We start from the raw sequence: 24,966 nt of genomic DNA, 5'->3' as shown, positions 1-24,966 counted from the left end.
CTCTATAGTCAGTATGATTGGAGTACATCCTTGGAACAGTAATGATGCTTTCATTTATAATCTAAAATAATAAGATTACAAAGATAACTTTCTCTTTATTCTCTCCTCTCTCTCCTTCCTTTCTTCTCTCTCTTCCTCTTCATTCCTTCCTCTCTTTGCCGTGTAATTCTCTCTCTTCTGTGTTCCATAAGTCTTACATTTATAGGAAAACAAGAGAATCAAAAGTATGCAGCCGATAGCTCATGGTGGAAGAACATGTTCTTAGTGGCCAGCCTAAATTTCCACTTCCTTTGTTGAGTGGACAGCTAGCTCTTGGTTGCCAGCCATCTTTACAATATCAACGGTGGTATCTCATTCTTATTAGCAAGATGTCTTGTTGCAATGGGTTTCAGGTACATTGAAAATGTCAAGTTGCACTTTCCTTTTGAATGGACAAGGCGAACAAAGTGGATCCCACTTTTTTTAGCAAGATGTTATTCTCGTCGGATTTTTTTTGTAAGAATTTTAGAAATCTGTAAATCATTTCTGTTCATTGTATATCGTACGATAAAAAATTATTTTAAATATTTTTATTTTAAATTAAACACAAAAGTACTTGACAAAAACTGAATGCACGATATACGATGAACGGATACGATTTACGGATTTTTAGAATTCTTACCAAAATGATGAGGAGATGACCCTGTTGGCTAGTTTTTATGTTTTTACAATTTTCAAAACTTTCACAGCCGTTGGATTTGTATCTTTAATCCTAGCTCTCCATAGTGGTGGGGTCCATTGAAAAAGGTCGCGTAAAAGAATCAAGAACAAAATAGATAAACCCTAAAACTAAGCCGCCAAGATAAACTACCTCGCACTCTCTGCTTTCTCTCGTAGCTCTCCAATGGCGACCGAAACAACAGAGCAATCCCCGCCGGCCGACCAAGTCGAGTCGCTTTCCATATCCGAGCCTCAGGTCGATGACCAACCCTCCAGTTCATCAAATCCAACCGCTTCGTAAGCTTCGATCAGTGTATTTTTTTCCTTTCCGTTTCTAAATTCGCTTGTTGATCTGAATTGTTTTCGAAATTGTGTGTTTGTGTGGCTGTGATTTTTCTGAAGATTGAGCTTGGAGGAGAAGTACCAGATCGTGAGGAGCGTGGGGGAGGAGTGTATTCAGGAGGATGAGCTTCTGAATCTGCTGGCTCACAAGACTGAACCCATCTGCTACGATGGGTTCGAACCCTCGGGTCGAATGCACATTGCTCAGGTTTTACATCGGTTTTTCTAGGAATCATTAGATGTGTAATTATGAAACGTAATTGATATGAATTGTGTATTTGTGAATTTGAAAAGGTTCTAAATCTGAACTTTGTAGTGTGTTCTTCGTGTACGTTTATTCGGGTTCTAGAAGAATTTCTTTGTGCTTCGAAAGAAAGATTGTAGTAATAAATTTAACGGCGGATATTTGTTTGAGCATTGATTGTTTCATGAGGTTTGAATGGGTTGTTGTGTAGGGAGTTATGAAGACTATCAATGTTAACAAGCTGACATCTGCTGGCTGCCGAGTGAAGATGTGGATTGGAGATTGGTTTGCGCAGTTGAACAATAAGATGGGGGGTGATTTGAAAAAGATAGAGACGGTTGGCAACTACATGATCGAGATATGGAGGGCTGCGGGGATGAATTTGGACACTGGAAAAGTTGAGTTTTTGTGGTCGTCAAAGGAGATTAATGCGAGAGCACACGAGTACTGGCCTCGTGTGATGGATATAGCTCGGAAAAATAAACTTCCGAGAATAATTAGGTAGCTACCGTATTGTGATGCTTATTGTACCTAACTCTGTGGACCTTGTACTTATATGCTTTTATTCTTCTATATTTCCAGGTGTAGTCAGATTATGGGTCGGACTGAGCAAGATGAGTTAACTGCAGCCCAAATTCTCTACCCTTGTATGCAGTGTGCAGATATATTCTTTCTTCAGGTAGCTGGCTATTTTACTTTTGAATTTTTGTTAGTAGGTTTTGTTTCCCATGTAGCATTGTGTTGAAACTGAATATGACATGGATTATTAAAGGAATGGTGCTAACTTTTGTGTATGGAGTATATGATAGGTCCACTTGGGACATTACATTTGTTTTGTGCTACTTCAGTTATTGAACGTATTGTATAGAATTACATGGATATGAAAAGCGTAATAGTGAAAACTAGAAATAGTACGAGGCTCATAAAGGCCCATTTTACTGGAGCCCCATAAAGGGAAGTCCTGAGACTCACTATTTACCTAGATCTTGTTTAGACGATGCGTCTTCTGATCAGGATGCATGTAAAAGAAAAACCGCTAGATTTTGGATATATGGAAAAGAAGAGGGAGAATATATCCATGTTGAAATAAGAGTGACTTGTAAAATATTTTTCCTTTTGACAGGCGGACATCTGCCAGTTGGGAATGGATCAACGTAAAGTCAATATGCTTGCAAGAGAGTATTGCGATGACATCAAAAAGAAGAACAAGCCTATTATCTTGTCACACCGTAACATTCTAAATCCTATTCCACCTGTTGCAATTCTGATGTTTTATCCTTTAACATGGGAGTGGTGACATGGTTTTTGTTTGTTTTTCTAAATGATGATTTGCAGACATGTTATCCGGTTTGCAGCAAGGGCAGGAGAAAATGTCTAAAAGTGATGTGACGTCCTCCATATTCATGGAAGATGAAGAGGTGGGTTGCTACTAGGCTACTAGAGGTGAAGTAAATTTTCAATTTCTGTGAGGGTCAAGGTTAAATTATCTGTATAAGCTGCATGTGGATTGGAAGACAAATGTATTCAAGTTGTAAGCTAGGGCTTTTATCTTCCATCGTAATCCACTATATATATGTTTAAAATTTTGACATATATCACTCTCTTAGGCTGAAGTGAATTTGAAGATAAAGAAAGCTTACTGTCCTCCAAATGTTGTCGATGAGAATCCCTGTATGGAATATGTGAAGTATCTCATACTACCTTGGTTCAATGAGTTTTCTGTTGAGCGGACTGAAGACAATGGTGGAAATAAGTAAGTGATAGACTTTAGATCAAATCTGTATTGGTTTAATATGTTAATTAAAGGCTTTTGCTAATTCAGCTTTATATCCTACCGAGAATGCCATTTAAAAAAAATTGATCTTGTTGTCTTGGCTAATTGTACTTTTTGGTCCCCTTCCTTTTCCTTCCAATACAGAACCTTCAAAACCTTTGAAGAATTGGCTGCTGATTATGAAAGCGGCGAGCTACATCCAGCCGACCTTAAATCAGCTTTATCAAAAGCATTGAACAAGATACTGGAGGTAGGTTCACTTTTTATACGTATGTTTCTTTGATTTTTACCTCTCCCGAATTGACGGCCTGATGCCAATTTGACTAACCATGAGAGTGGTGACGATTTCATCCCATAATGTTGCATTACACAGTTAGGATCCGGGAAAGAAATCTATATTTGATGGGCCTAACTGATCTTGCTCTCTAGTTTAAATAAAAAAATGTACCATCTTTCATAGGTTCAAGAATGTCTGCTTTTACATTAAATAGTTGACTATCCTAGAGCTGATCGGGATCTCTCTTTCTGCTTTAATCTCAAACTGCAAGTGTATTTCTTTTGTAACTTATGCCTATCTGGTAAAAAAACGAAAATTAAAAAAGAAGGGAGAAAGATAAATGCCTGGCTACTCTTTGCCGCTGCTGGGTTAAACTTTCTTATTGTCGGTATGCAGCCTGTACGAGCACACTTCAAGAATAACAAAGCTGCCAAACAACTATTGCAAACTGTTAAGGTATTTTTCTTTTTCTTTTGATACAAAACGCTTTTCGTAATTGCATAGTCAGAGTTATTAATTCGAAGTAGCTCTAAGGTAAGAGAACTGAACCGAGTCTTTCTGTCGTTTTGTAGAAATATAGAGTCACCAGGTGATAACATTATTGGAGCTTGGACTTGTCATCGTTGCCTTTCTGCTCTTTCCTGAATGCTGGATGAAAAGACCTGTATTTTGCAATTTGATGTCTCTGATATATTTAACACCTTTGTGGGATTCTTTATATGCATGAAGTTGTTCGGATTCCATACATCGCTATTCGTTCATATTACTGTTTCATGTGTTTTCTCGAAACTCTAGGGAAGGGGTTTTCTTTAGCCCTTCTGTTTTTTGTATCACGTAGAACAATTCAAGAAGTAAACAAACAATTTTGCATTGCAACTTACGCCTAAACCTAATTTGCATCCTTATGGGTTATGCTTCAGTTTAGCTAAAGAAGAAAACTTTACGACTTATTTTAGTATATGGTAGTAAATTTCTGTAGTAAATTGGTAAATACCGTAGATATTCATTGATATAGGGTAGGATGAAATTTGCATTTCACCCCTTTTCATATTGATGCTTGATTTTACGGATATTTTGTCGGACATATCAATAATTTTGTGGATATGTTAAACTGAGAATATATTGGTGAAAATGGTGATCCAGTTATCGCAAATCCCTCAAAACCACCAAAAGTAAAGACATAGTAATTGGTCCTGCAGCTGCACAAAGGTATAGGCATTGATTTCTGTCATTACTATTGGCAAACTTGTATTTACCTAAGTCAACAGAGGACGTATTCGCTACTTAATACTACGATTTAAAGGTATTTCTTTTCACTTGTAAGTGAAAGGTTTTAGGTTTGGTTTTTACCAAAAAGGAATTTGAATCACGTTATTATAAACTCATTGTAAGGCTTAGTTTACTCCCTACCCTCTTAATGTAGATGGATATTGTTCCGAAAAAGAAAAAGGAAAAACAGATGACATATTCCCTTGATTCGTTCTGCCCTTGATCAGCACGTTGTTTGTCTTTGATCAACCTTACTTAGTGGGCTAATGTTTACTTAGTAAGATAAGACTTTTGTTGTTCATACCTACACGATAATACGGGTTCATACATGTTTTTGTTTTCTCGTATCAGCCATTGACCATGTCTTGACATATATTCTTTTGTGTTACTTTTAGGATGCTCGAGCATACGAATGGTTTTGTTATTAGTTAATTTTGTACGATTCGTTAGCGCAGTGGAAATATTGCTCCTTTGTGTACAATAGATGTTCCCTCGTGGACATAAAACAACTTCATATTATCAAGATTCAAATGAATAAAAGTTAAGAGAGGACACATGACATAGCTCAAAATTTGCACAAAAAATGGACTAAAATTTGTTATTCATTCGGTCCCCTCTTTTTCCCCTTAAGCTCTTTCCCAGATGTTAACGGACCATAGAGACCGAGATGCAAGGAACCTTGTTGTAGTCGATCGTGAAAGTAGTTCTTGTACAAGTCCCAGAATTCATCTCTGCCAAATAAATTGAATGTGAGGCATGTGGAGTGCATAAAGTTGAAAGATTTTCGATCCAAAACACAGCACAAAGACGAGAATAAACGAAAAAGCATATATCAAGCTTCTTCTCTGTGATTTTTGAACCATCTCTGCACACTCTGGCCAGCGAACTTGGAGAAAAGGGTGAGGGTTAAGATTCTTCGAAGACAACCATTAGTTTGGTATCAAATTATGGATTTGGGCATAATATATGTTTGCAAAAGAATCTCCCGAGAAATAATGTATAAACCTTAAGGAAGGTTTGAAACTCCACCCTGTCATTTGAGATCCGAAGGTAGGGCTTTGTTTTGTTCATTATTTAGGAAGGGGGAAATTGATAAAAAAGGAACAGAAAAATCCTAGAGAAAGCAAATGTAATGTAGAGAGATGACTCATAGCCTAACCTGACTTGTGGAAGCGTAATCAGGGAATAGCCCTTAACATCTGGGTGCATGTCAAGTACAATCACCGACAGTCGTGAAAGCCCCAATGCCTCAATGTCAATTAGCTTCTTTATCCTGAAATCGATGAGTCGAAGTAAGAACCAAATTATTCAATTTACACAACTGAACTTGAAAACAGGAAAGATAAAGGAATGACGCTAGATACGCTGCTAGAATCCAACAAACTTGCAAATTGCTAAAAACGCAGTACAGAAATCCAGTGCTAAGGATGAGTCTCAGTCGTTCCCTTAGGAACAATACCAATCTTAGATTTCTCTTCGCAATGTTTACCCCATCCAGCAAATACAAGATGCAGGATGTCAACAAAATCCTGAACTTCTCTTTCGCTTGACTTCAGCTACCAACTTACCCGGCAGAATACAAAATTACAAATTGGTTTCTGGGGATCTAAGGGATCAAATTATGATAGTATTGATCTTATTATACAAATATCAAGTCTAATTATAATCGGAAAATCAGTTATAATGCATATAGATCAAGGGAGAAACAAGACTGTTGAGTTGAAAACAAATATGAGAATAAGTTACAGGAACAAAAGAAGAGGAAATGAAAGCCCAAGGCAAACCTGACTCCAGGGTGAGCATGGTGTAATTTCTAATCAATACTCATTCACATACAAACTAAATATAATGATGCGACTTATAACTGAAACCTTAAAGAATAATTACTCCTAGCTCTTAGTTTTCAAGCTCTATCATATCCCCATTGGCGGCTTGGTACTTTCTTTATCTTTACTGTTTCATAGCAAATACTATCAAAGCTGTAGTTTCTAGTTAAAATGAGCTTTATTGGGTGAAATTGTTTTTATATAGAAAAATATATTTTGCATAGCCCACAATACACAATGAACACCAAATAAATAAAGAACCAGTCATGTTACTTCAAAGTAAAGAACACATTAACATCGCACCATGTTCATTTGAGATGATACCGTGATTAAATGTACCATTAAGTAAAAGCTGCAAATTTTGGGCTGTGGTAAGCAATGAAAGATTACTGCATGTACAGGAAATTATGATAAATACCTGTTTGGTGTACCACTAGCGATATTGACGCGGTTTTTTAACAAGGATACCTGCATAAAGCATGAAGGGGTTGAAAGAGAACGTACACATACATATGCAAAAACACAGCTGATAGGTTAAGCAGAGAGATGAAATAGGACTAGTTACAGTACTAAAATAACAGTAAAAAATGTTAGAAAAAATAAAATGGTAATGCAACATTTATTTACAAGTTTATGCCCAAAAAGATTCACAATGAACCTGGTGATAGTTTGGAGTGACCATGAAGTGGATACAACTGGTTTCAATCCTAGTCATGATATGTTTGTTTCAAAAATTTGTAGACCATCCAACACAAGCATTTAAAATTGAAAGGAAAGCCAATAGATTTCCCTGACTCCATGCCTATTAACAATTCATGGTAGTGTATAAACTATTGCACATGGGTAAGCTCAACATGCTGAACTATAACCAGACAGATGCTAATAATCCTAGCAAATAGTAGAGCATGGTGCAACTTAGCGGAGTAATACGTGGTAATAAATGCGCCATTAACTAGAGAATTTTAAAATTCTGAGTAACTACCTGTTCTTCAACCTTCATATGCTTAGAGAACAGCTTTGCTGCACGACATTCATTAGTCAACAACCGGAAGCCCCTATAGGAACAGAATAAATTTTCAGTGATATGCACATAACAAAAGGGGTTAAAGTCTCTGGTGCTACTGAGACATTTTACATGAAAATCAACATAAGGGGTTTGGCAAAATCAAATTTGCAAATGGTTCAAGTTATGGTACTGTAAGGAAGGAAAATATCGTTATTCACCTAAGAAGTTCTATCGCTCTCAACGCAGAAGTACTAATAATAAGAACTGCTGGACTCCCCGGATCAATTTTCCCATCCACAAGATCCTTTCCACAAAGTTCTTGTTTCCATGATGGACCAAAAGCTTCCTTCACATGTTTCAACAAGCTGCTGACATCTTGATCCAAGCTTTCAGACAGATCCAGAATACACTTATCTGCAAAATTAAACAAAGACAATTCAAGCACGTTCCTCAGGCGGAGGCATTTTCACAATTGCCGCATATAAAAAATAATACTGAATATAAATTGAACGTCAATACTGAACTAGTTTGACTGAATTTCGAAAGCTATCTTCAGCCAATGGCACTAATACGTTGAATTTGGATACCTCTCCTTACGCACAAAACTATATCCTCTCATCTGCTTGCAATTTTTAGCCGGAAAATTTCCCAGAAAAAATGTGACAGTATTTACGAATTTTTCATCTAAAAAATATATTTAATTAGAAATTGAAATTAATATGCAATTTTCTCAAATTCCTCAACATTTTCTCACCAACCAAACAGACCGCATAATCAATAATATGCAAGAAAAAACATGAACAGACAAATTAACAAAATAAAAGGTACCATTGAAGGACTCCAACTCGAGAGAGGAAAGCTGAACGCCATTGGCGGACTGAAACTTGTCCAGGAAGAAGCTGAGCTGCGCGGAAGCCGATGCCGGTTGTACCTCAGCACCGTCGCTTAAACCGCTGTCGTTTTGGCTGCTTTGATTGCTCGCTTTCTCGTCAATTGGGTTTCCATTGCCGCCGCCACTGCTGAGCCGTTGCTTCTTCTCCTTCTTCTTCTTGTCCTTGGTGTGGGATTGGGCCTTCGTCTTCTTCGTCTTAGGGCCGAGCGGCCTGCCCTTGTTCTTAGGGTTTCTGTGAGACAGCTTCGATGGCTTCTTTGCTTTCCCGCTCCCCATTTTTGCAGCTGCTTGTTGACACTTTCTGCTAAACCCTAAAAAGTTCAAGACTTAAACTTTCTTACCAGCTAGCTAGGAATTCATTTATTTTTGGCCACTATGCCCTCGCTTTATTTCGAAAATTCAAATTTTGCCCCAATGAAAAGAGTGAATTGAAAATTTGGTCCCCGTTTTGTGGTTGTTTCTCTTGGTCCTCAAACAAGGACCACAGTGACGTTAGCTTCAAAATTCATTCGGCAAGAACAGTGATAAGTGGAATTTAATCAAATTAATTTTGGTTGAAATTAGGGTGGACCGGGTATATATATTAACTATTGAAAATCATGGAGGAAATTGTAGAAATGGTCATTTAATTTTAACCTAATTAGAGTAATAGTTATTTAACTAAAAATTTATGACTAATGATCCTTAACTCATCAAAACGTGTATTTATGATCATGTTCATTAATTTAGTTAAAATTTCTGTTAAAATGAGTCACGTGCCACGCATATTGAATCAATGAGCGAATATGAAAAACCAAATAAAAAAAATTGTAGCAGTCAACTCCAAACCAATTGGAGAAATAATCCCCCACCTTTAATGCAATTGAGTAATGGTCTCTCAATTTACCTAATTGTAGCTAATGTTTCTTTTTACATGACTCATTTTAACGAAATTATGACAAATTGATGAAAAAAATTATAATTTTCGTTTTGATGAATTGAGAGGCTAATAATCATGAATTTTTAATTGAGAGATCTTTTCTTTAATTAAGTTAAAATTGAGGACCATTGATACAATATTCCCAAATCATGGATAACAATTGAAAACCCCAAAACCACCGATGCACTGTTGAAACAACCGCCACCATTGCCTTTCTTCCCTCTCTTCCTCTGTATCTTTTCGATTCCCAAAACCCCAAAACCTCTCCTTTCTCTCCTCCGCGCCGGCGCCGTCTCTGCTCAGCCCAAATCCATCGTTCCTCGTTACAAGCTTCGCTCACTCTCCCCCACCTGTCCACGTGGACGCGCCCCCGCATCGCCAGCATTCCAGGTTCGCTGACTCCGGTGTTTTATACGGCGTACCAAACGAGACCCTAAATTTTTGCCAAACGTGCTCTCTCTCATCTTCCCACGTTTCTCCACTTGTCCTCTCTTCAGACCCCCACTCACTCTTGGCGGTTTTGTTTTGCTGCCAAAGCCCCCAATACCGAAAGGTATTTCATTGTCCCGTTTGAGTTTACTGAGAATTTAAGGTACAGCTCTATTTTTTTTTTCTGTCTGATTTTCTCGGGAAACAAACAGGGCGGTTGCTCTTCCTCCTAATTGGGGAAAATCGGTGGCGGAGTTGGCTCTTAATTTCAAAGAATGGTTTTTTGCTCTCACTGTAGAAAGCCAGTTTCTGGAATTAGCGATGGTGGTAGAATGTGAGTATCCCAATTTTTGTATGTATAATTTTATTTTATATTTTTAGTATTTTTTTTTTATTTTTTACATAAAGTGTTATGAATTGGATTGTGATGTTGCTTCCCAATTGTTTGTAGTTCGTGTCCCGGATGTGGAAAGGTTTTGGAGTACGAACAATACAGTGAGGAAACCACATTCGTTAAAAATGCAGCTGGCCAGGTATTTCCCAATTTCCTTTTTAAACAAAAAATAATAAATAAATATCTATATATATATATAATACTTGGTAACAAATGCATACTAAGGCTCATTTCGGAGTGATTGTGGGACGGCCAGAATCGCTTCTGCGATGTGCTTCTCCATAAAATCAGTTTATGAGGAAGCACATGGAATGTATTTCTACATAACATCACTAAGATGTGATTTTTTTGTTGATTTTATGGAGAAGTATTGATTTTATGTTCTGTTTAAAGCTTTTCTGCTTATGCGTTTGCAGAGCCAAGTGGCTGGAAGATTTGTACGGACCATTCAAAGTGATATCTCAGCTTCTCGCGAAAGGATCTTCGAGAACGGTATGGCTCATTGAGCTTTTGTTTTTCAAGGTTTGGCTTTTTTATTGCTTCTTTTTTTTTAAGCTTTCATGACCCCGTGTAATATTGGCATATGCTTCCTCAGAAATATAATTACTTCTATTAATGGAAGAGTTCCATTTTCAAGTACTTTGTTTTTAAAATGAATTTATTTTATTTCTTTGGTTTGGGTTCTAAGAAGTGCTAACCTCTGGGGAGTGGGATGGCAGGAGTAGAATTTTCTCTTGAGGTTTTATTTTAAGTTAGTGCACTTACAAATTAATGAACATGATAAGAAAATCTGGTCGGGGACTTCCAGTAGACATGGAACTGGAAAATCGAAATGTTGCAGTGATCACGTGTCAGCATTTCTGGTCAATCAACTAGAAGAAAGCCTTTAGGTTGCACTATCAATTGGAGTGTGCTTTATTCAGTCATTTACAGACTCAACACCCCAATAAACGTATAGAAGGGGCATAACCACTTGCATTTGTGTACAGACATGTAATATACTTAGTACTTGAGTCTCTTTGAGTCCAATGAATGAGTTTTGGGTGAAATCACTTACCATTAATCAAGGCAGGTCATATGCCAGCAGCCAGAGTAAAGACTAGAGCCAGAGTCTGTATTACCGCTTTGTGTTTTTCTTTAAACTCAGCACATTCTGTTGTTACAATTTATTCATGTCTTGATGTTAGCAGTTACTCAACTTGCACAGACTAGGATGATTAACCACTACTTTCTTTTTGAAAATTTAATAAACTTTAACATGTCAATTTTATCATGCTCAAGAGTTAATGAAGATAATGTGATTTGTCTTATCTATAGTCTCATTGATTGTTTATGGATTTGCAGCCGAATATGAATTAAGATGTATGAGAAATGCTTTGGATATGGGAGACAATGAAGAAATTGTTGACATAGCTAAGCGCTTTTATAGAGTACGTCTTCATGTATTTGAGCTTCATTGTTTCTAGTTACAGAAATTGTGGAAATCTAAAAGACTAAACCTGTGATCTTCTTCTCCTTTTGAAGATTGCAGTAGAGAAAAATTTCACCAGGGGGCGTAAATCAGAGCAAGTACTGGCTTCATGTCTTTACATTGCATGCCGGTAAGAAAACTTGTTTGCTGTTTTATTTATTTATTTTTTTTATTCTATAAAGAAACAGTGAAGAAAGAGATAGAAAATAGATGAGGGGTGGCAAGCAGATCACCCCAAGCAGCCAGGAAAAAAAAAAAAAAACAGTTAAGCTGTTTAATTAATTATTTCCGGCCATGTTTATCTTCTTATTCATATTCAATTTTACCCCATGATGATATGTGCTAATATTGAACTTGAATCTTGTCTCACAGGGAAAAGAGGAGGCCGTATCTACTTATTGATTTTTCGAACTACTTGAAGATAAATGTGTGAGAGAGCCTTTCCTTTTTTTCTTCACTTCTGACTTTTTTCTCCCTTGCTTTCAGTAATGACATTCTGATTTTGGATTTAACCTTCAACATTTGCCCTTGGGTTTAATATTGCTTTCCTATAATGTGATTCGCAGTTACGTGCTAGGTGCTGTGTTTTTGCAACTTTGCAAAACTCTTAGGCTCAATGAGCACCCAATTGTCCAAAAACCTGTTGATCCTTCTTGGTTTATTCATAAATTTACAGAGAGTAAGTGTGAGAACTCTGCAATAACAAATAGTTTTCTTACTCTAGGATTTGGATTTAAATGCAATTTGTTCACAAAGTAATTGCATCACTCCTTTCCAACAAAAGGTCATTACTTTTAAGCAGTGTTGAAACTTTTTCGGCTGAGTGGTTATATGGAAGAATATGTATTCAGTTGATACTACATAAGTATCAAATCCAACAAAGTGTCTTCTCCTTTGCTTTTCTGGTTTGATGGGACTAAAATGCAATGGGACATGGGGACGCGGACATCAATTCATAGTTATTACTGCTTTAGTTGTACATCCTCCATATTTAACATCTCTGTTTTGTGCTTTGTTAACCTTTTGAGCAATTTATTAGGCCTAAACACTTAGTTTGCAGCTAGAATTAGCTAGTCAGGGCTTTTAGATAATTTGGATTTCTATTTACAATTTTACTTTTTCCAAGCATCTTCAATTTGTTAATGTCTTATGTCACACTATTTTTTATTTATGTCTTTTGTTTTGGGTATAAGTCCTTTGTACCTTGTTCCTTCTGGTACATGTATTTAGGTTTGCCGGTATACCCAATATTTATCTGATACATATTAAACAGGGATACATAACAGTTACAAATATGACTTGTAGGTTTACCAGGAGGAACGAATAAAAGGGTCATGCAAACTGCACTGCGGATTATCACTAGCATGAAACGGGATTGGATGCAGGTTTGCTAACCCTTTTCAGCATAATATTGATGCATTTTGGGTGTCAGATTTAGTGTTAATCTTCAAGGAGGTTGATATCATTGTCATATCATTGTCATATGAAAGATCTTCAATTCTTTTACAGACAGGCAGAAAACCCAGTGGGCTATGTGGTGCTGCGCTATATATATCTGGACATTCACATGGTCTCAATTATTCCAAGTCTGACATTGTAAGTCACACTCAGTTGCTACTCTACAGTGATAAGAATATTTCGAATGAGTTGGTTTTTTCGTTATGGATAATCTATTATATGGGCACACCAGTTAGATTTTTTATTTTATCCAGATTTCTAATACAAAAAAATTTCAGCAATGAAAGAGTACACATTGTTTTGTTTATATTGTGTCAAGTTATGAATGTCTTGTTTCTCAATCAGATTCAGTTCAGTCCTGTGCTCTAAATATGAAAACTCTTTTGTCCCATCAAATTTTTTCTTAAAAATGATTATGTAAGAATTCAACATTTGATGTTCATCCAGCCCTTACATTTTATATGATGTATATTGTATATTTTATCAGACTAGGATTGTGCATGTTTGTGATGCAACATTGACCAAGCGGCTGGTTGAGTTTGAGAATACTGAATCTGGAAGCTTGACGGTATGTTACTTGCAGTAGGACAATTATTGTAATTTCTAACATCTCCATTTCAGCCATATAGCTTACATATATGAGGACAACAATAGGTTAACTTGCAGTTTTAAATTTTTTTCATCATTTCCATTTAAATTTCCTCCATCATTCTTTACTTGCCTGTACATTGCCCATCACTCCATCTCCACATTTCTCTTGACTTAGAAACAATTGAATGGTAACATCAATTTGACATGCCAATACATTTCTATGTTATTGTAGTCACATGCGTGTACAATTCCTGGCTTTTGTATAAATTTTTAAATAAGTGCATGTGGTTCAGTATCTTAGTGGAGATGGTGTTGGGCATATAATGGCCTTTTCCAACCAACCAAGGTTAGGGCCTAGCGTGCTCCTATTATATTAAAAGCCTTACAGCCCTGCGTGATGGAGACTACTGCATAGGGATTGATCCGGAACATGGTTTCTGCCCATGCGTCCAGGGTTCAAAACTTCCCCCTCCCCTAAATTATTGTAACAGTTTCGACTCCTGCCCCCTCCCCTTAATGATAATAATAGTTTTTTAAAAGTAAATTAATGGACATTTTTTTATTAGGGTTCAGTGATTATATTATTTTGGTTGTCCTTTGGGCTTTAGTTGCAATTGCTTTTAGCATTTATCTATTTCTCTGTATTTGACATTTAAATAAGCTGCAAAAAAATTTAGACCTAAAAGATATTCAGTATCTGTTTTTTTTTTTTTTTTTTTTTTTCCCCATGCATTTGTTTGGGATATGTAAGTACTGAACTCTTATACTCCCCACCTTGAAGCTAGTTTATTTATTTATTTTTTTCCAGATTGAGGAGTTCCTTGAAAAGGCCAGGGAGCTGGAAGAATTCAGCAAAGAACCAATTTTGGCATTAAAAGTGGGTAATGCAGATGATGTCCTTTGTGAGCATAAGGGTAGTGGAAAACCATTTGCATATGGACTTTGTAGAATTTGTTACGATGATGTGAGTCCAATTCACTTTTTTGCTTCCATAGGACGTACAACGTATGTTAAAGCTTTAATGGGTTGGTGTAGTTTATGCAAATTTCAGGTGGACTTGAGGGAGGGTCTAATCCTCCAGCTTTCCAGCGTGCCGAAGTAAAGAGATCGGAGGAGGCATCTGCTGAGCAAATTGCTACAGATTCTGGTGCTGAACCTTGCCAAAGCCCGGACAACAGTAAACAGTTACCAAATGTAACCATTACATTTAGTTATTTTTCTGCTAAGTAGTTAGTAATTGGTGGTAAAATAACAGTGGTGTTTCATATTTCTGTTATTTACACATAATATGTAAAACTCTTCGGGCATGATTTAAGAGTTGATAAATGTCCTAATTTCTTTTTGAGGGTCCAGTGTTATTTGATTTGGAATGGTCTTGATTTTTCCTTGTTTGGGTTATACTTTATTGAGATGCATGTGGGATGGAACTGAAGGTTGAGTGTCTATTATGCTTGTTTGCTTTGGAAAAGCATTATGAGGACCCACGCTAATAGAGGGAGAGGTATAGTAGGTCTTCTGGAGGGCTCAGACCTTCTCTCTAAGGCTAGTTTTCCATATCGAAATAGATCTCCGGAACTTTTGATTCTCCTCAATTCTTTATAATAACTCTTCCACCTTGTACACCTTAATTACTATCCTTGTCAGTCATATAACAAAGTTGCTCTGATGTTTATTTTTCCTCATTTCATCTTGATAGTTTGAGAAAGAACTGAACAAATCAAAAGCAGAAAGTAGAGACGAAAGAACGCAGTTTACAGGGCCTGAAAGTACCACTGTTGATGCGGATGCTGAAGATTGTGATAAGCCTGACAACCTCTCGGATATCGAGGATGCAGAGGTTTGTAATTATTAACCTAGACAGGTTTTATTTTTTATTTCTGTTCTCTGTAAAAGTACTTTTGCTTGTAACATAACTTTTAAGTTCCATTTACCAAATACTTGATTGGGGCTGCTCCAGAGATATGAAAGTTGATTATTAATGATTCTATAATCTAAAACTAAGAGCAACACTGTATGAGCTGAAAATTTCTGGTTGTTGACTGCGTTTCATTAACACTTATTCCTATGTCAGATTGTAATTTGCATTGGTTATGTACATGTGACCTTATATTTTTCTATCATATGTGATGCGTTATCTTTTCAGCTATTACTTGATCCTGTATAATGGTTTAACATGGTTGTTTTGGCTTTTTGTTATAGTTTATTTTGTTTGCACCTTCAAAATACAACTGATTAGCGGTTGTAATGGTTAAATGAACAAATAGCCTTTTCTCAATGTCTTTTATTTGGGTTTATTCCCATTGTTTTAAATTTGCATGTCCCACCTTGAGTTTAACATCAGAGAGTGTGCTTACACATGTAATTGAGATATCATAAATGATTGGTTACAAATGTCTCTACCGTGATGACGACCTTCTGATGATAGTAATTCATAATTTTGTTTTTATGCACGTGATTCATTTTTTTGCATCGATTTTGGTTCATTGTGCTTGTACTTTTAGATTGTTACTTACTATTTGAGATATCACACAGGTTGATAGCTACCTTCTAAATGAAGAGGGGAAACGTTATAAACAGATGATTTGGGAAGAAATGAACCGGGAGTACATTGAGGTACCTTTATTGACGGTGTTTAGTTACCATTTCGTGATTCTTTGACAGATTGTCGTTATGCATCCCAAATATAATGACAAAAGATGTATATCTAATATATCTCTACAGAATTGAAAAGGCTGATCTCTGGTCCTGGAATTGACATTATTTTATACTGGATTATTTAGGGTACTTTACTTGATTACTTGCTAGAGTAAAGGGGCAATAGCTCTCAAACCTTGACATTTTAAAGTGGAAAACGAGCATCCATGATAATGGGGTCCCCGTTTCTGAGAACGTGGAAGTATATTCATGTTAAAGTAGTGAATAAACAATAACCACTTCGATATGAAGAGAGTTTCTATTTGAACCCATTGTTTATCAATGTCCCTTTACAATTAAAAAATAAAATCACAAACCCGGTTCCAGCAGAGCCGTCAGAAGTCTCCATTGCTATCAGACTCTGGCAGTGTCTCCCCAAAACCCGCCAAGTTCAGATCCGGCAAGAGGCCATTGACCCCATTCTGGCTGAGAGGTCCTCGACCATAGTGGAGCTGGATTTGTGATTTTAGTTTTTAAAATTTTATAGGTGATAATGGGGAAAAAGGAACTGCTGGGTTGGAAAAGTCAAATGCTTGGTTAAAATAGAAGCCATAATATTATTGGTATATGAGAGAATCAGCCTTTCTTTTTGTACAAAATGAAGAAATTTGTAACTCAACTTTGGCTAGTGAGTTCTTTGTTGGTCTAATTGTGAGGGAGAAAGTGATAACCATTACCTAGTATGTATTTTCAAAGGAAACAGCAGAGAGGTTCGTTAAGAAGACCAAACCAAAACAGAAAAAGATATATGGCTTAGAACGATAGAACCTATAAAACACCGAGCACAAACAATTACCCTAGAGCCATCAGAGAACAGCCTTTCCAGTCTAGGCTCATTACTGGGAGAAGTCGGGGTTGGCAAGGTATATAGCCATCCCAAATCATTCCAAAGCCTAGCCGTGTCATGCATGGCTTGATATATCTGCATCTATGTTGGTTTAATGCTGTCATCTTTCATACTTGTCATATATTTCGCTAACCCAGTAAACTTTTGCAGGAGCAAGCAGAAAAGGAGAGACAAAACAAGGCTGCTGGTATGGATCCTGACATTCCAGAAGATGCAAAGAACCTTGGGCAGGCTACAGCAGCAGCTATGGCAAAGAAAAGAAAGGTTTTTTCTCCCATCTTTTTGATAAATGGAACCTATTCTGCTATATCATTTCTCTTTAATATGATAAACAGATTTTATTTTAAAGAAAACTAATGAAAAGGGCTTGAAAACTTTGAGTTTTAACGATAAGGACAAAATAAAGGGAATAGTACCAGGATTGACTTTTTAGTCTAAAAATATGGTTTTTTGTTAAAGTGAACAGTACCATGGGCTTTTCATTAAAACTCCCTTTATTTTATTCATAGGCACAATTGTTTCGTCTTCATAAGTTTTCACACGATTTGCAACCTCCTTATTTCTGAAATTTTAATTTTCAGGAAAGGCAACTAGCTCGAGAAGCCGAAGCAAGGAGTTCTACTCCAGCTAAAAATGCTGCCGAAGCTACCCACCAGATGTTGACTAAGAAGGTATTTATAGCTTCCTATATGAAAAAAAAAAAAAAAAAAAAAAAAAAAAAAAGGAAAAAAAGATGTTATAACGGAGAGGCTCTATTAGTTAGCTTAATTAAGTAGATCATTCCTGGCCACTATCTCTTTTTACGGTAAGGATTTAGGACACTCAAAAGTGGGAGTGTTTAGGCATGACCTTTGGATGTCTTAATCTTAGACCTTACGATCTTGAATCGGTATTTATTTTAGCTCCTTGATTAAATTTCTTGCCCGAGCTTTTCACGATTATTCATCTTTATTAGTAGATCAATTTGAAGTTTGGAGCAATTTCCCATTAGGGTGTAGTGATAATTTATTAATTATTTACAAATTAGTGCAAATCCCAAACATCCCAAGTTGAATCATAAACCGGACTAAGTAGTGAGAGAAGAGTTATCGTCTGGTAGGTTAGGGCACCTCAGCAGTTCCATATAAGTTGTCCATTTTCTGGTATTTATGACTTTTGAGTTCACATGCAATAAGGCTTAGAAGTTGCATAAAGAAAATGACATTAGGTCTGCAGGCTTGGGGTGAGTTTGTCACTTTGTTGTAGTGTAGGGCCTACTGTAAGTCTGTAAGGTGTACATTCCTGAAATTTTCTTGATTGACCAAATGCTGAAGTAAACTGGTGATTGATAATATGCTGTATGTGTGGAGCACTTTGTTCATTAATCTTTTACATAGATTTGTAGACCATATTGTCTAGTTCTTTCAGATGTTGATGGATTTCAACATGGTTTCCTTGCAGAGACTCAGCTCAAAAATCAATTTTGAAGCCATCGAGCATATATTCCAAACAGATGTACGCGCTTCTCTTATTGGGTTCTAGTTTTTAAATGCTGAATCTCTATTCTCTTTTATTGCTTGCATGCGGCATGCCTATGGCGAGTTTCATACCTGTTTTTTCGCTAATTTTATTTTTGGAATCTACTTTGAATCTTCTGTATTATCATCATGCGATATTTAATAGCTAGCTGCTAATATGTCTCTGTTTTGTTGATAGCTTAGGCGTTGTATATACTTTCATGGTTTGGCGTTGAATGCGTGTTGAATTCATCTGCTGATGTTGTATATGGTTTTGCTTGTTCTAACAGGAAGCTCCAGATGGCTCCAAGAAGAAAAAACTTGAATCTCATCTTGACACTGACAAAGCGGAAGACAATGTTGATGAGTTGGGTCCAGAAAATGAATATGAAGACGAGGAGGGAATTGGAGTATTTGGCTACAATGTTGATGATGAAAATGTTGATGAACAACCATACGACGATGAAGATTATGGTTATGATGGCTACTGATGGCGCTTTCTGTCAGCGTCTTATTGAAGCCCTTAGGTAGCTAGATTCAAGTGTTTCCATCTATCAAAATGGTTTGCTCGGTCACACTCCGACCACATTTCTGCAGCCTTCCCCTAAGATTTGTTTTCTTACTCAAGGTTGGATACTGGACCCCTTAAGTTTATTTTTTGTAATGTAAAGACTGAAAATACATTTTCTTTTTACAAAAATTAGTGTTGTATACGAAGTGTAGGCTGTTTTTCGTTTTGTTTTATTTTTTTATTGTTTTATTTTTTTTGTCATAACTGAGACAACCCATTTTTTTAACGGACTGACACGACATGATACATTAAGCTAACGGGTGAGTATCAGATTTTCAAGTATCAACTTGGTAGGTTCTCAGCATAGACGTAAGGGATTACGTACATAGCACGTAAATTTAATTTGTGTAGAGGCAGACCTTGAATCTCAGGTTAAAAAAAAATAGCAGTTTATAGGAGGGATTTTTATTTTTTTCTTTTTAAATTCTTGTTTTGTTTTCTATTAATTTTATGATTATTTATTTCTCACATTGGGAAGACACACAAGCGATGTATATGATTATTTATTTCTCACACTGCGAGGAAGATACAAGCGATATATAGAGGGAGGAACTAAACTCAGGACTTCAGATGTAAGGAGGAATGCTATTAACCAGCTATGCTACAAAGCTTCTAGCCTAAGGGCTTGTTTGGATCTGATTTTAAAATAACTGAAACCCTTTTAGAAAAGAAAAAAACATGTTTTTGGGTACCAAAAAACACTTCAGTGTTTTTTCAGGATTTACTTGCGCTTTTACAAAAAAATGATTACAAATATATTTTTACCAAAAACACTTTCAATAATTTAAAAAACATTTTCAAACGAACTCTAAGTCGCCTTTATTGTCATAGGAAAATCAATTTATTTATTAGCTAGTCATACATACAGGCCAAGTTTGATTTCCGTGTCAAAGAATCTACTTATATATATATAGACACACACACACCTTGGAACTTCTTCCTATTAATCCATATAGATATAATAGTCCCAACTTTGCTCCAAACAGCAGAAAGGAAGTAATCAAATGGGTGATGGGGATGAAGTGGTTTTTGTGGGATTCTGGACAAGTCCTTATGTCATGAGAGTGAAAATTGCTTTGGCGGAGAAGGGAGTCGATTACCTCTATTTGGAAGAAGAACATCTTCTCCAAAAAAACAAGAGCCCTTTGCTTCTCAAAGTCAACCCAGTGCATCAGAAAGTTCCTGTCCTCATTCATAACGACAAGCCCGTACGTGAATCCCTCATCATTCTTCAATACATTGCTGACGTTTGGAGTGATCACAAACCTCCTCTACTTTCAGAGGATCCTTATCGTCGATCTAAAGCAAGATTTTGGGTCGACTTTTTCGACAACAAGGTAACTCATCCTCGAGTGAAAGTTGTACCTATTTCTTCACTCTTTAATTCCAAGAATATCCTTTAACAGTTCAATAGTTAAGCACCGATGTTGTCTCAAACTTAACAAGTTCCAGCTGGTGGGAGAGTTTTACCACAAAAGGCCTCAGGCGTCGGTAGAGTAAAACCATTCATTATATATTTGTGCAGATAGCAGACTGTGGGAGAAGGATGTGGGCTAGCAAGGGAGCAGACCAGGAAGCAGCAAAGAACGAGTTTGTAGAAGTCTTAAAGCTGTTAGAAGGCGAGCTTGGGGAGATGCCTTACTTCGAAGGTGATCGTTTCGGCCTCCTGGATGTCGCTCTGGTACCATTTGCCTGCAGGTTTTACACATATGAGATGTTTTGCAATTTTAGCGTGGAGAAAGAGTGCCCAAAGATAATGCAATGGGTGAAAAGGTGGAGCCTGAGGGAGAGTGTTTCCAAGACCCTTCCTGACAAATATAAAGTCTATGACTTTGTCTTGGAAGTCAAGAAAATGCTTGGAATAAATTAAGAGCTAAGGACTCGTTTGGTAGAAATGACTGAATTGGAATGGATAATCCTTTAAATTCCATTATTTTGAAGGTTACGCAGAATGATTTTTCATTTTGTGGGGATTAGAAGAGGATTAGAAATGAAGAAAACTTCTCCCTTTTAATCCTCCCATTTTGGTGACAATTGAAATGGATAACTTTTCTTCTTGAGTAATCCTTCGTCTATCTCTATGTTGGTCACAATTTATTCATTTTTTTTTCAACGTACTTTTAAAATAGCGTCACATCCATTTCAATCCAATCATGTATATCAAACGAGGTCGAAAGCTTGACAGTTTAACAATTGCATGGAGTGGACATGAATCAAGTAATGCCCTTGTTTATAAAATAAAAGAGAGTGAGTGAAGAGGGAGAGGGAGAGAGTACACAATTGGTTTGGGATAACGCCTTTAAAAATAACTATTCATGTTAATTAGCTGTATAATAGAATGGTTAAGCGTTTTATAGACTCTAGTTGTAAATGTGGTGTGTAGAATATAACTGTTGTTGTTGTGCTATGATCTAATTATAAAAGTGATGTGTGCAGAAGGATAAACAGCGTTATTTAAAAACTTAATGAGGGCAATAAAAGCATTAAAAATATTCATTAAAGACTCAGCTTCATTTTTTATGAAATCAATTTTTCACAACATTACATAAGTGTTTTTAAAATGATTAAAAACGTTTTTAGAATAAATATTTTTGGGTTCTAAAAGCACTTCTTGCAGGAAGCACTTCAAGTGCTTTACCTAGGATTCACGTGCATTTTAACTAGGGAGTTTTAACAAAAAGCCCACGGTACTGTTCACTTTAACGAAAAACCACATTTTTACACAAAAAAATCAATCTTGATACTATTCACTTTACCCTTTATTTTGTCTTTATCGTTAAAACTCAAAGTTTTCAAGTCATTTTCATTAGTTTTTCTTTTTAACTAAGCATTGATTTTACATACATTTTCACTAAAAGTACTTTCAATCATTTTAAAAGTACTTCCAAACGAGCCCTACCGCAACCTACAACCTACCGCCGATTACTTTTAAAATAAGTAGGATATTTACTGGGTTAATTATACTAACACCCCCTGAGATTTATCGAGTTTTCACAAAATCCCTTCACATTTGAAACATTACACTAACACCCTTCATGTTTTATTTCACCTTCACATAATCCCTGCAGTCAAAATTCTTCTAATAAATTCATAAGTTTACCCTTATAACTAATTACTTAATTAACGATAAAGAAATGCTTACAATTATATATAGAAAATGAAAATATTAAAAAATAATTTAAACGTTAAAAATTGTCACTAAAATTATGTAATGCCTGATAACGGGGTGAAGATCAAACAGATTACTATTGTTGTAGTTCTTCATCACAAAGTGGTGGCTGTGACCCAATTGTCTTGCACAAAATACTTAATTCTCTTTGAACTCTAAATTTTTGTGCAGTTTAGTTTCTAAACGTTTTACATCTACGTTTAGTTCTACCTTATGTTATACCCACTGCACACTTTGCGTCATATGAAATCATCAACTTAAATGCTTAAACAACGTTCCAAAAGAATCCAACAAAAATTTTGAACAAATTCATAGAGAGAGAAAGATAGGGAGAGGGAGAGATGAGGTGTAAATGGAAGATAGAGCCAAATTCAGAAATGTTAGGGTGCTAGATTTGAAAATTGGAAAAATGGGTATGAACGCAGTTGACGGCAGGAAATCAAAATCCACAACGCAAAAGTGATGGGCTGAAATGATCGATCTTGCAACGGCTAAGCGATGCAGAGTGGCTGACCACAAATCTAATTTCACCCACGACGCAAGACCAGCTTTATTCGCTGGATTGTTGACGTCTTCTTGTCCTGTTATATCAGTTTTATCGGTGAGGGGTGGAAGTTCGGCCAAGTGCATGTTGTTGTGATTGGATGAGGCGGAGGAAATGGTGGATTGGAGGGATTTGATGTTGAGAGGGGTGGTGGCGATGGTGATTGAGAAGTTTGTTGACTGTTGGATGTGCTTCGCAAGTGATAGGAATGGTATGATATGGCCTTGAGCCATGAATGGCAGCATTACTATATGCTCTTTCTCAAATCCCATTCCTTTTTTTTTTTTTTTTTTTTTTTTTTCTGATGATTTTTTGAATGATCTATAATGGTGAGGAGGGAGAAGAAGAACAATTTTTTTCCGTCTTTGATAGTCCGGACTACGGGGTACTTCAACTTTTTTATCAATTACATCGGCATTTGAAAAAAATTGTAATTTCTTCAATTTTTTGTACTACTAAGTAGAGAGTAGTGACAAATTTGAGGATTTTAACAAATCGTCGGTGCCAACTCTGTATTCTATGAAATTCTGATAGTTACAGACATTGCCACATTTGAAGTTGGAGTTTGGAGAATACTAAAAGCCAATGCATCACCCGACCCGATTCATTTCTTCGCCTAATTAGGTTTGTTGTATAAACAAAAGAGGATGTCACGTCGAAACGAATTATGTATTTTGTTTCTTCCTCTTGTTTTTTTTTTCCTTATGGTTTGTTGTTCGGTTATGCATCAATATTATGCATGCTTTTGCATTTCTCAGGTTGCGTAGCGTACGTTACTATTTGAAACATTTTGCATTTCTCAGGTTATGCATCAATATTGTCGTACCAACATTACAAAACATTATGTAAAAAATATGAGATGGTGGAGAGTTCATAAAAAGTTCCACTTTAAGAGAGTCTCCTTAGCATTTCTATCTCAAAAAACATTGTAGAATTATAAGTGACAACTTCTCGGAATGAATATTTCATCTTCTACCTTCAACGTCACAATTTGAAACTAATTCTCCAAGTGTCTTGAATCTAGTAAGTTGTTCCCCTTAAAAAATTAATATATCTACTTCTACAAAAGCAAGAAATGAACTTTCTATACCGTCTCATTATTTAGCATTTAAGGGTATTATGGGACCATGAATTTTGGACCACAAGATCGAGCTGGTCGGAATGACTGATATCACATAAGCTCCGGAACGAACCTCACGATGAATTGACGTCAACGAACTATCGGAGCAAGTCACTTCGAAAAGTCTCAGATCGTGTTAATGGGTGGGCAGGGTAGTTTTAACCGCCGGATAGCTAGAAAAGAGGTAGCATCGTCACTGCCAAACATACGTCTTGCTTTAAGCTGCTGGTAAATTTATATAAAGACTAAGAACGACTGCTCTCGCAATTCTGGTGGACAAACAAAAAGAAAAAACTCGGCAAAGACTACACTGAGCATTTTTGGAAAAAATAAGGGCAATTAGCTGGAATAGACTATTCTAATAGGATATTGTGACAGTGATGGAGTGGCTAATTAAGAGGATGATATGAAGAGCACCTAAGGTTATGCATTCACCTTTGGTAGTGAACCTGGTCATATGTGAAACAAGTATGTGTTGCATTCACCTAAGGTTATGGAGAATGATTTTTCATTTTGAGAGGATTAGAAGAGGATTAGAAATGAAGAAAATTTCTCCCTTTTAGTCCTTCCATTTGGAGATAATTGAAATGGACAACTTTTCTTCTTGGGTAATCCTTCGTCTACCTCTATGTTGGATGTAATTTATTCATTTCATTTTTCAACGCACTCTTAAAATAGTGTCACATCCATTTCAATCCGATCATGTATGTCAAACGACGTCGAAAGGTTGACAACTTAACAGTTGCAATGAGTGGACATGACTCAAGTAATGCCCTTGTTTATAAAATGAATGAGAGTGAGTGAAAAGGGAGGGAGTACACAACTGGTTTGGGATAATGCCTTTAAAAATAACTATTCATGTTAATTAGCTGTAAAATAGAATGGTTGAGCGTTTTATGAAATCTAGTTGTAAAAGTGATGTGTGCAGAATATA

At 36.3% G+C, this 24,966-nt stretch overlaps 4 protein-coding genes across 4 annotated transcripts; 3 read left to right on the top strand and 1 right to left on the bottom strand.

Annotated features, from left to right (window-relative positions):
* Nucleotides 1-833: 833 nt before the first annotated feature.
* LOC125475207 (tyrosine--tRNA ligase 1, cytoplasmic) lies at nucleotides 834-4,081 on the top strand. Its single transcript, XM_048579740.1, has 10 exons — nucleotides 834-996; nucleotides 1,102-1,249; nucleotides 1,497-1,786; nucleotides 1,868-1,964; nucleotides 2,409-2,514; nucleotides 2,621-2,703; nucleotides 2,893-3,038; nucleotides 3,204-3,309; nucleotides 3,733-3,792; nucleotides 3,909-4,081. The coding sequence occupies exons 1-10, from the start codon at nucleotides 884-886 to the stop codon at nucleotides 3,927-3,929; spliced, it is 1,170 nt and encodes a 389-aa protein (XP_048435697.1). The 5' UTR covers nucleotides 834-883; the 3' UTR covers nucleotides 3,930-4,081.
* Nucleotides 4,082-5,100: 1,019 nt separating this feature from the next.
* LOC103939978 (protein CMSS1) lies at nucleotides 5,101-8,664 on the bottom strand. The gene is made up of 6 exons (XM_048579741.1): nucleotides 8,266-8,664; nucleotides 7,656-7,851; nucleotides 7,414-7,486; nucleotides 6,850-6,899; nucleotides 5,765-5,878; nucleotides 5,101-5,336 (listed from the first exon to the last, which is right to left on the bottom strand). Exons 1-6 carry the CDS (start codon nucleotides 8,603-8,605, stop codon nucleotides 5,204-5,206), a joined length of 906 nt encoding a protein of 301 aa, XP_048435698.1. The 5' UTR covers nucleotides 8,606-8,664; the 3' UTR covers nucleotides 5,101-5,203.
* A 791-nt stretch (nucleotides 8,665-9,455) lies between these two features.
* On the top strand, nucleotides 9,456-19,365 carry LOC125475206 (transcription factor IIIB 70 kDa subunit). Its single transcript, XM_048579739.1, has 19 exons — nucleotides 9,456-9,801; nucleotides 9,890-10,011; nucleotides 10,129-10,210; nucleotides 10,488-10,563; nucleotides 11,416-11,501; nucleotides 11,596-11,672; nucleotides 11,915-11,971; nucleotides 12,109-12,221; nucleotides 12,848-12,927; nucleotides 13,052-13,138; nucleotides 13,488-13,568; nucleotides 14,400-14,555; nucleotides 14,627-14,785; nucleotides 15,288-15,428; nucleotides 16,124-16,204; nucleotides 17,283-17,396; nucleotides 17,714-17,803; nucleotides 18,573-18,626; nucleotides 18,919-19,365. Exons 2-19 carry the CDS (start codon nucleotides 9,953-9,955, stop codon nucleotides 19,117-19,119), a joined length of 1,794 nt encoding a protein of 597 aa, XP_048435696.1. The 5' UTR covers nucleotides 9,456-9,801; nucleotides 9,890-9,952; the 3' UTR covers nucleotides 19,120-19,365.
* A 773-nt stretch (nucleotides 19,366-20,138) lies between these two features.
* Nucleotides 20,139-21,143, top strand: LOC125475152 (glutathione S-transferase U19-like). The gene is made up of 2 exons (XM_048579523.1): nucleotides 20,139-20,536; nucleotides 20,725-21,143. Exons 1-2 carry the CDS (start codon nucleotides 20,204-20,206, stop codon nucleotides 21,067-21,069), a joined length of 678 nt encoding a protein of 225 aa, XP_048435480.1. The 5' UTR covers nucleotides 20,139-20,203; the 3' UTR covers nucleotides 21,070-21,143.
* Nucleotides 21,144-24,966: the final 3,823 nt, after the last annotated feature.

This window comes from the organism of the source record quoted next, unplaced genomic scaffold, assembly GCF_019419815.1.
Source record: "Pyrus x bretschneideri cultivar Hongxiangsu unplaced genomic scaffold, Pyrus_bretschneideri_v1 Contig14, whole genome shotgun sequence".
Taxonomy (NCBI): Eukaryota; Viridiplantae; Streptophyta; class Magnoliopsida; order Rosales; family Rosaceae; genus Pyrus; species Pyrus x bretschneideri.
This window is presented reverse-complemented; position numbering and strand designations above follow the sequence as displayed.

Excerpts from the sequence above, each read along its gene's own strand:
- LOC125475207 (XM_048579740.1), top strand. The coding sequence starts at position 884 with ATGGCGACCGAAACAACAGAGCAATCCCCGCCGGCCGACCAAGTCGAG. Across the intron at positions 1,787-1,867 it reads AAACTTCCGAGAATAATTAG|GTGTAGTCAGATTATGGGTC; the intron begins GTAGCTACCGTA and ends CTATATTTCCAG. Across the intron at positions 2,515-2,620 it reads GCCTATTATCTTGTCACACC|ACATGTTATCCGGTTTGCAG; the intron begins GTAACATTCTAA and ends GATGATTTGCAG.
- LOC103939978 (XM_048579741.1), bottom strand. The coding sequence starts at position 8,605 with ATGGGGAGCGGGAAAGCAAAGAAGCCATCGAAGCTGTCTCACAGAAAC. Across the intron at positions 7,852-8,265 it reads CGAGTTGGAGTCCTTCAATG|ATAAGTGTATTCTGGATCTG; the intron begins GTACCTTTTATT and ends TTAATTTTGCAG. Across the intron at positions 5,879-6,849 it reads GCTAGTGGTACACCAAACAG|GATAAAGAAGCTAATTGACA; the intron begins GTATTTATCATA and ends CATCGATTTCAG.
- LOC125475206 (XM_048579739.1), top strand. The coding sequence starts at position 9,953 with ATGGTTTTTTGCTCTCACTGTAGAAAGCCAGTTTCTGGAATTAGCGAT. Across the intron at positions 12,928-13,051 it reads TGAAACGGGATTGGATGCAG|ACAGGCAGAAAACCCAGTGG; the intron begins GTTTGCTAACCC and ends ATTCTTTTACAG. Across the intron at positions 14,556-14,626 it reads GTAGAATTTGTTACGATGAT|TTTATGCAAATTTCAGGTGG; the intron begins GTGAGTCCAATT and ends GGGTTGGTGTAG.
- LOC125475152 (XM_048579523.1), top strand. The coding sequence starts at position 20,204 with ATGGGTGATGGGGATGAAGTGGTTTTTGTGGGATTCTGGACAAGTCCT. Across the intron at positions 20,537-20,724 it reads TCGACTTTTTCGACAACAAG|ATAGCAGACTGTGGGAGAAG; the intron begins GTAACTCATCCT and ends ATATTTGTGCAG.